General features: G+C 47.2%; 1 protein-coding gene across 1 annotated transcript; it reads right to left on the bottom strand.

Annotated features, from left to right (window-relative positions):
- Positions 1–262: 262 nt before the first annotated feature.
- On the bottom strand, positions 263–6507 carry COPRS (coordinator of PRMT5 and differentiation stimulator). The gene is made up of 4 exons (XM_038548188.1): positions 6330–6507; positions 4212–4278; positions 1182–1403; positions 263–693 (listed from the first exon to the last, which is right to left on the bottom strand). The coding sequence occupies exons 1-4, from the start codon at positions 6402–6404 to the stop codon at positions 524–526; spliced, it is 534 nt and encodes a 177-aa protein (XP_038404116.1). The 5' UTR covers positions 6405–6507; the 3' UTR covers positions 263–523.
- Between the last annotated feature and the right edge of the window lie 3134 nt (positions 6508–9641).

Here is a 9641-nt window from a genome sequence, read left to right as displayed (position 1 = left end):
AGTTCTTGTTAACTAAGTAAATGGTCAATTTTTCATCAACAGGAATAGAAGAAATCAGCCACCAAGTCATCAATGTTTCCTGGATTCTAATCCTTGCCCCAAAAATTATTTTCTTTCACAGAGTAGTTTTAAGTGTCCAAGTATTCCAATCCTTAAAGTGTAAGCCATTTTACAAAGCCATTACTCCTTAACTGAAGGAGTAAGGCTTTGCTGGTAAGTAAGTATCCAGTTAGAAGGGGGGAGGGGAGTAAACAAAAGCAGATCAAATTTTTTCTACCTTTATTTATAAAGAACACGACTCCTCCTGACACAGACGCAAACACTCACATGTCCCAAGGAGAAGCTCATTAAAAACAACAACAGCATAACTGGAGGACATTGGGACCTTATCTAATGCCAGTCTGTGTGCTCGACTTGGGGATCGCTGGGAATGTGTCATCAAATGTGACCTCCACCTCCATGAAAGGAAGAGAGACCTTCATTTGGAAAGGCATGCCCACCCACCAGGCCAGAAGCTGCACACTCAATCTTCAGCATCATCAAACTGTCCTGTTTCGAAGACCATCTTGGAATAATGGGGTATCAGTGGAGGTGGATGGTGCCAACTAGGGTCATAGATCATGTCTCCTTGTGGGGCACAGCACACCCAAGGTTTGACCTCTTGAGAGATGCAACCCTGGATGTCATCAGCATCTGCAAGCAGTTAAAAAACAAACAAACAAACAGATTAAAGGTGGGGGGGGGGGAGGCAGGGACCGAGAGCCAAAAATACCTAGGGGACAGACACCTGAACTTTGTTTAAAAGCACACAGAGTGCTCCCTGGATTGCAAATGTGTTCATTCTGAGGAAGCCACCTAAGCAGAGCTTCTCAAAGGGGGGTCCTTTGCAGTGCAGAGGCTGCAACTGCAGAAGACAGCACTTCTGTCTGCAGAAGCTAGATTCACAACGATATTTTAAGAGAACAACACTGTTTCAATGTTAAAACTGATACATTATAAAGTCAACTACAAAATTTGTATTTTTTTCCAATATGAAAGAGAGGCTGTCACAGAAATTTCAGCCCTGTAACAGGTGTCAGGCTAAGGTCACAGACTGGGTCCGTCTTTCAAACGGTCTGCCTGTGGGGTAATTTGGTAAGAGGATCTCCGAACCTTGGACCCCCCAGAAATGCCACACCTACCATATGGATTGCCTTGATCTGCTTTCAACTCCAAATCCCAGTCCTCGTTAAAAATATCAGCAGCCGATTCCTTGGGCGGACAGTTGGACACCCCTTCTGACAGCTCCCAGGTATTCAGGTCCCCATCAGAATCCTCATCATCCACAGCAAAGCCTTCCTCTTCCGAGTGGGCGCCCTCATCATGGGTAGGACTACCATTAGGGACACTCTGTGCTCCACTGGCTAAGAAACCAACAGAAGGGAGAAGGTCTTAAAACCACCAGCATCTGCACAAGGCCTACTCATCATGTGCTTGGAAAATGTTTGCCAGATTTACTGTGAGGGCAAGAAGTGAAACAAGTGTACAGAGTTCTTTAGCCATCTGAGCACTTTATTATTGTTTTTTGAAAGATTTTATTTATTTATTCATGAGAGACAGAGAGAAAGAGAGATAGAGAGGCGGAGACAGAAGCAGAGGGAGAAAGCAGGCTCTATCCAGGGAGCCCGACATGGGACTTGATCCTGGGACTCCAGGATCACACCCCGGGGTGAAGGTGGCGCTAAACCGCTGAGCCACCCGGGCTGCCCCACCTGAGCACTTTAAAACAAAAATGTTGGGCAGCCCAGGTGGCTCAGCGGTATAGGGCCACCTTCAACCCAGGGCTATGATCCTGGAGACCCGGAATCGAGTCCCACATCAGGCTCCCTGCATGGAGCCTGCTTCTCTCTCTGCCTGTGTCTCTGCCTCTCTCTCTGTGTCTCTCATGAATAAATAAATAAAACCTTTTAAAAATAAATAAATAAAAAATAAAACAAAAATGTTGTTCTGTTTACCTTTTACAAAGTATGGTTGATCTTTTTTTTCAATAAAACTTTTTGCCTTAAATGAGGCCATTAATTGCAAGCTCTTGTAATTTGCACAGGGAATCAAGCAAATCAAGCACAGTTTATATTTTTAGGTAGTTTATGGGTAATTGAGGCAAAGGGCATCTGGCAAATGATAAGCTTTCATGACACGAACTTGAATTGAATTTTTACTATTCTATTTCTCTCTTCATCCTCAAGGAGCACAGGACAAGGTGCAGCAGGAGGAAAGCAGATGGAAGAGCAGAACCCATCTAATCACAGTAGACAGCCACCACGTCTCCTCCTCCCAATACTGGAGAGGGCTGGACGGTCTATTTTCAAAAAGTCTCAAAATAATGGAAGAAAGTCTGGGAGAGGATAAGAGACCTCCAAGTGTATCGTGCTATGGTAATGCCAGGTAGAGCTGGGAAAAGAATCAGCCTAAAAACAGCCATGTTACGAGTACTGCATAAGAATGACCAACAGCTATAAGCAAAAAAGTAATAGTTCAGGGCATGGGTTCTGGGGCTAGACTACCCCAGTCCCAATGCTGGTTCTGCCAATCTGCAATTGTGTGACTAAGCTGAAACATACTTAACCAAGTCTTCAAGAACTTCAACACACAGCCCAGCCATTCCACTCCTACATGGACCAAAGAATGGAAAACAGGTATTTTAACAAGATCTGTACAAAAATGTCCATGACAGTACCGCTCACAATCACCAGAAGGTGGAAACAGGTCAAATCAATGCCCATCAACAGAATGAATAACCAAGCAAGATGTGGTGTAACCATATGATGAAGGGATTCAGCTATAAAAAGGAATGTACTGATTCATTGTACATGAATGAATCTTGAAAATATTATGCTGAGTAAAGGAAGCCAGACATATAAGGCCATATAGGGTATCCCTCCATTTACATGCAATTCACATTTGCCTAACCAGCATAGGGGAAACCCAGAGACATAAGGCAGATCAGTGGTCGCCAGGGACTTAAGGAAGGGTAGATGGGGTGTGGCTACTTATCGGGCAAAGACTTTCCTCATGGGATGCTGAAAATGTTCTGGAACTAAACAGCCGTGGTGGTTACACAACACTGTAACTGTATGAAGTGGCACTGAGCTGTACTCTTTAAAACTGGTAAATGATAAATTTTATGTGTTTTACCACATTTTTTTTTTCATTTTTACTCTGTGCCTCAGTTTTCACATCTGTAACTATGAAGATAGGATTGTTGTGGGTGTTGTTTTTAAAAGGGGGCAATGGGAAAAGAAACACTTAGAATTGTACCTTGCACTTACTCAGTGTCAGCTGTTATGACTATTATCTCCATGTGTGCATGGTGCTTTTTCTGGACCAGCACTCTCTAACAGGACTTTCAGTGATGATGGTAATATTCTCTCATCTGTGCTCCAAAAGGCTAGCTAGCATGAGCCACATGTGACTGCTGAGCACTTTAAACGTGGCTAATGTGAATAGAGAAGTGAAGTGTTCGTTGTACTTAATTCTATTTAGCTTAGATTAAAAGAGCACCAGTAGCTAGTGGCTACTACAGCTCTATATCTTCCCACCTGATCCTCAGAACCACCCCGAGGTAAGCATTATTATCCCCATCATAAAGAAGAAAGGATAAATGACTTATCTAAAGCCACAAAATTCAAGCCCCAGACTCTTGAGCCAGAGCTGCAAGTGAAAACAACATGGCCAGGCTTCAAAGCCTATATACTCCTGCCACTGCCCTAAGCTGTCTTTTCTCAGTAGAAGGGATGGATTTGGACACAGGGGCAGGACTTCACTAAAGAAAGCTCCAACAGGACTTCCAAATGAGGGCACTGTGGAAACACTAAGCAGAAAACACAACTCAGGGACGCCTGGGTGGCTCAGTGGTTAAGCGCCTGCCTTTGGCTCAGAGCATGATCCCAGAGTCCCGGGATTGAGTCCCACATCGGGCTCCCTGCACGGAGCCTGCTTCTCTCTCTGCCTACGTCTCTCTGAGTGTCTCTCATCAACGAATAAACAAAATAAGGAAGGAAGGAAGGAAGGAAGGAAGGAAGGAAGGAAGGAAGGAAGGCAGGAAGGAAGAAAAGGCAACTCAGCAGCAAAGAAAACTGGCTGGAAAGAGGTCAACAAGACATAGGGATGATCCCTCTCATCGCTTCCTTGGTCTCTCCCCACATTCACCTCCTTCTCCACCATCTACTTGCCTAGCCGATCCATGGTCTTCTCAGTCTCTCTCTCCTGCCCAGAGCAGTCAGCAGGGGCAAAGCTGGCCTGCAGGAAGAAGAAACAGTTACCCAGGACTTGGATGTGTGGGGTACCCCCAGTATTAAGCTACCGTTTCATGGCCTCAAACCCCACTCTTCCATCCTCACCTTTCTGAGGGTGGGGCTGGGACTCTGCAATCCCTATTTCTGTTTTGCCGTATTAGATGCATCAAGGCTGGAGGTAGAAGGGCCTCTCTCCTTCCTATTCCTGCAGATACCACCCCAGCGACACTTCATCCCTGGCAGCATCAGCAGTACCTTCCTATAGCAGCTGCTCGATCCAGTTTAGTTTGCCAACATTGGCAGAGCCAACTTCATCACTGGGCCCTCTCTTCAGGGGTCTCCATCCTAGGCCCTCAGGACCCCTCCTCCAAGCTCTGAGACCCCAGCAGTAGCTGCAGGCAGCACCTCTTCCTGAGAAGTTGGGATTCCAGCTCTGTGAATCTCTTCTCCTCTGAGCCTGTAAATTTTAATCATTTCAACCTCATTCCCTCTAACTTCCTACCAAATTCTGTCTCCTGATACATAGGGGCAACATGTAGCTGTACTTCCTAAGTAATGCTCAAGGGAAATCTTCTTCTACAGCCAACCATATGCTTCTCTGCTCTCATCACTTAAAGACCATTTTGTAAAAGGAACAAGAAATGTTCACAGCCTGCCTAAGAAGACCTGGTTTCAATTCAGGCTCTGCCATTCATTCAGAGTGTGACCTTGGATAGCTTGCTTCAACCACCATGCCTGGGCTTCCTTCTCTGGACACTGGAGAGGACTATTCTGACCTTGCAAGGAGCTTACAATGGAGAGAACACTTCTGAAAACACCACGGACATAACAGGAATGTAACATTAGTTGAACTGAAACCCCCTTTCTTTGCCCTCACACCTAAACTGCACTTGGCACCGGCCTCAGTTGGCTCATGACCTAGTCATCCTTAGATTTAATGAATAAATTCCACCTTGGGAATGGTTGAATGACAACCCTCCGGACTACTGCAGGTCAGCTGATAGGCTCCCTCACGTGCACCACTGCCATAGCCACTTGTCCTCCCATTCACCCACCCTGCCCAACCTTAACAGGATTAATCATCACTCTGCTCAAAAATTTTCAACAGCCCTCCACAGAGGAGCATAACATTGGCCATGGCATTCACACTTCCCCATCACCACCTATCAACCTGTGGAGCATCGTTCTCTCCCCTGGCTCTGAGGCTCTATGACCCCAGCTCCCAGCCATCTGCCCTGTACCTCCTCACCTCCAGGCCTCTGCAGGCACCACCACCCTGTCCCCTTGGAGAGAAGCGTACATCCCTTCCTGTACGTCCTGAAGTCTCATCCCATCTGCATTCCAAAGTAATTTTATACCTATCACTACATTTTTCATATCTTACTCCGGTTTAGTACCCTCTTTGATGCTTAAACCAGCATTCCATTCCTCCCTCAGATTTAGGAGCTGTGTCTCTCGGTACTACGCCAGGCGCCGGGTTTACAGCACTCAACAGAGGGTTCCTCCCCTCGCGGAGCTCACCATCCAGAACTTACTGACCGTAAACAAGGACAGACAGGTGAGGACGGTAAAAACGGTCTTTGAAAAACCAGAAGCTGTCTGGCGCGCAAATGAAAACAAGTTTTTGGAAACCCTGCGTCAAGCTGGGCCTTTGGTTTCAGTAAACAGAAAAGGAGAGCGCAGGAGACCTCATGCGGTGCCCAGGGCGCGCTGTGCGTAGCCACCCGTGGTCACAGGTCCCTCACCTGGCCGCGGCCCAGCCCCCCCACCCCCCGCCCCGCCCCGCCCCGCCCAGGGCCCCCGGCCCGGGCGGTCAGCATCACCTCCCATCCAGCAAGCGCGCAGAGGCGCCGCGGCACCGCCAGCCCGCCGCGCTCGCCCACCCACGCTCTCGGGCCCGCGGCCCGGCAGTTTCCAGCGCGAGCGCGCGCCCAAACGGCGCTCCCCTGGCCCCGCGGCCCCCGCCCGCCCCGCCCCGCCCGGCACGGCCCGCCCGGCCTGGCCCGCGAGCCCCGCAACTTCCCGCCCCGGGCCGCAGGTGGCGGCCGCGCTCACCCCCGGGCTGGGGGGCGCCCCCCGAGGCGGCTCGGCGGCCCCCAGCGCCCGGGCTCCGGCGGCCTGACGGTCCATGCCTGGCGGCCCGCGGCTCGGCGCCCTGGACGCTGCTCGGCCACGTGACGCGCCCGCCTGGCTGCCAGCCGGAGCATACGCCGCGGAGGGGCCAATCAGCCGGGGGTGCTCCCGGCCGAGGGGGGCGGGGCACGGGTCACGAGGAAGCCGGGGGCGGGGCGGGAGGGGCGGGGCCGGCGGCAGCCCAAGCCCCTCACCTACGGGTCCCGGGATCGGATTTTTGTCGGTCCTGCCGGTGCATATCCCAGGGCTGGCGACTAGCTGGGTCTGCAGCGCCAGCTGTTATCTCTGTCTGCCGCACCAGGCTGGATGTGCTTCAGCCCTCAAACCTCGGATTCCTGTTAGAATATTCAGTTACCGGAGCCTACCTGACAGTCTCCGAAGCTCAGCTCTCAAAAGTTAAATTGAGCTCCAACCACATTGCACTCTTTTCGTCACAGGTGCTTGTAGAACTCAGGCTAGAATTGGGCCACCCACAAATGGATGTGCCCAGTGATCCTCCATCCTAAGTTAATGATAGTTCTTAAAGTTAATGCATCAGAAACCAGGACAGATGATGAAAACAATGTGCAGACACCATATGAGTCACACTGACCCTAAACATTGAGCTGCCACGGTAGCCTGGCCTGGGCTCCTGTTTTTTGATGCTTGTCAACAACTGGCCCTCTGCAGCCCCAGGGGAACAGCAGGCGGCCAGGGCAGGAGCTGGAGATAAACTCAACTCTAAAGTCAGCTTTCCCTGCCTTTCCCATACTGCCTAAACTGTTAATAACAAACCTACTTAGGGTGTAATAATCATTTTAACAATGAAGTAGAAGAAAAGCTAGAAGCTGGGATTCCTGCTCACTAGGCCACCTTATGACAATCTTTGGGGATATTAGACAGCTTACTTCATCTCCCTTGAAGAATGTGTTTATAAATCATAAAAGAGGGCACCTAGGTGGCTCAGTTCGTTAAACATCTGCCTTCAGTTCAGGTCATGATCCCAGGGTCCTGGGATTGAGTCTGGCATTGGGGTCCCTGCTCAGCAGGAAGTCTGCTTCTCCCACTCCCTCTGCCCATTCTCTCTCTCATAAAACCTTCAAAAAATAAAAAACCATAAAAGATATTTTTAAAAAATTAGTATAATGGGAGTGTGGAAGGGATGGGCAAAACAGGTGAAGGGGAGTGAGAGACACAATCTTCTAATCATGGAATAATAAGTCATGAGGTAAAAGGTACAGTGAAGGGGAGTGAGAGACACAATCTTCTAATCATGGAATAAGTCATGGGGTAAAAGGTACAGTATAGGGAATATAACCAATGCTACTGTAGTGGACTTATATGGTGACAGATGGGAGCTACACTTGTAAGCACAGCCTAACATATGGAGTTGTTGAATCTGCTATGTTGTACACCTGAAACTAATGTTCACATTGTGTCAACTACAGTCAAATTTAAAATTTTAAATAAAAAATTTTACTACTCTAAAAAAATTTAGTATAACATTTGATACACACTATCTTTTCTTTCCTCTATGTAGACTTTTCCTGCAGAGAAAAGAATGTGACCAATTAAGGTGTGCTCTGTTCTGACCCATGAGTCAAGTTTTCCCAAATCTAATTGGATCTAGGTCAACACTCTCCCAACAGAACCTTTACTAGTGGAAATAAAAGCTCTATTAAAGTGTGCTGTCCAGTATGATAAACATGTGGTTATTGAGAATTTGAAATGTGGACAGTGTAAATGAGAAAATATTTAACTTCAATAGGTTTAAACTGCCACATATGGCTAGAAGCTACCATAATTAACAGTGCAACTCTAGGTGCACTAGCTAGGAGCATCTTGACAACCTGCTATGGTGAGCTCCATATACTGAGTTGTGATGACTGCAGGGTGATCCACCTTCATAGCCTTGCTTTAAGCAACCAAACACCAAGGGTCACTTGGGTGGCTTAGTTATTTAAGCAGAAGATTTTTGATTTAGGCTCAGGTCATGATCTCAGGTAGTGAAATGGAGCCCCACCCTGGGCTCTGCACTCAGCATGGAATCTACTTGAGATTCTCTCTCTGCCCCTCCATCTATGCATACGCTCACTTTCCCTCAATAAATAAATCTTAAAAAATAAAAATAAAAAATAAAAATAAAGGAGCCAACCACTACCCTCTTTGCTCTCATCTCTTATAAACAATATGTACCTCCTTCCTAAAACAAAAATGCCATGGAAGTATTCAGAATCTTAAACTTCCTTAATGGAAATGTGAAAGAGGACATTTTTCTTCTTTTTTTTTTTTAATTTTATTTATTTATTCATGAGAGACACAGAGAGACAGAGACAGAGACACAGGCAGAGGGAGAAGCAGGCTCCATGCAGGGAGCTCGATGTGGGACTCGATCCCGGGTCTCCAGGATCACACCCTGGGCTGAAGGCACCGCCAAACCACCGAGCCACCCAGGCTGCCCACATTTTTCTTACTTTAAAACAAATGACAAAAAAATAAAATAAAATAAAAAATAAAACAAATGACAAAAACAAAACAAAACAATGACAAGCAAAAAACACTTTAAGAGTACAAAAGATCAAAGTAAAAATGTCCTAAGATTCTAGTATCATAGGACTTAATATGTAATAAAAGTCATACCACAGGGGCGCCTGGGTGGGGCAGAGTCAGTTAAGCATCTGACTCAACTGCAGCTTGACTTTGGCTCAGGTCATGATCTCGGGGTCCTAAGATCCTGCCCAGTGTCCAGCTCCACACTTCCCAGACTCTGCTTGAGATTCTTTCTCTCTGCCCCTCCCACTCATGCTCTTCCTCCCTCTCTAAAAATAAATCTTTTTTAAGAAGGGGAGGGGAGCCTGGGTGGCTCAGTTGGTTGGGCATCTGCCTTCCGCTCAAGTCATGATCCTGGGGTCCTGGGATCAAGCCCCTCATCAGGCTCCCTGCTCAGTGGGGAGTGCATCTCCCTCTCCCTTTGGCCCTCCCCCTGCTCATACACTCTCTCTCTCAAATAAATAAAATCCTTAAAAAAAAAAAAAGTACCACAAATCAATAGAGAAAAATGGCCACAAACAGTGGTTGTAGAAAATTTAGTTAACTGCTTGCGGAAAAAAAATGAGTTGCCTTCAGCAAGAGGAAGAGTTTTCAACAACAGAAATCATACACACACCAAAATATCCTCTGGGAATCAAATACCACCACCACAAAAAAAAAAAAAAAAAAAAAAAACAAACACCTAGGGACAAATTATTTGCAATA

The sequence above is a fragment of the Canis lupus genome, chromosome 9 (assembly GCF_011100685.1).
Source record: "Canis lupus familiaris isolate Mischka breed German Shepherd chromosome 9, alternate assembly UU_Cfam_GSD_1.0, whole genome shotgun sequence".
Classification (NCBI taxonomy): Eukaryota; Metazoa; Chordata; class Mammalia; order Carnivora; family Canidae; genus Canis; species Canis lupus.
Note: the sequence above shows the minus strand (reverse complement) of the source record. Positions and strands in the feature narration are given on the sequence as shown.

Bases quoted from the DNA above. Each gene is read 5' to 3' on its own strand.
- COPRS (XM_038548188.1), bottom strand. From the start codon at position 6,404: ATGGACCGTCAGGCCGCCGGAGCCCGGGCGCTGGGGGCCGCCGAGCCG. The intron at 1,404-4,211 runs GCAAGTAGATGG...TTGGTTTCTTAG, and splicing joins GAAGACCATGGATCGGCTAG to CCAGTGGAGCACAGAGTGTC. The intron at 694-1,181 runs GTAGGTGTGGCA...AACTGCTTGCAG, and splicing joins AGATCAAGGCAATCCATATG to ATGCTGATGACATCCAGGGT.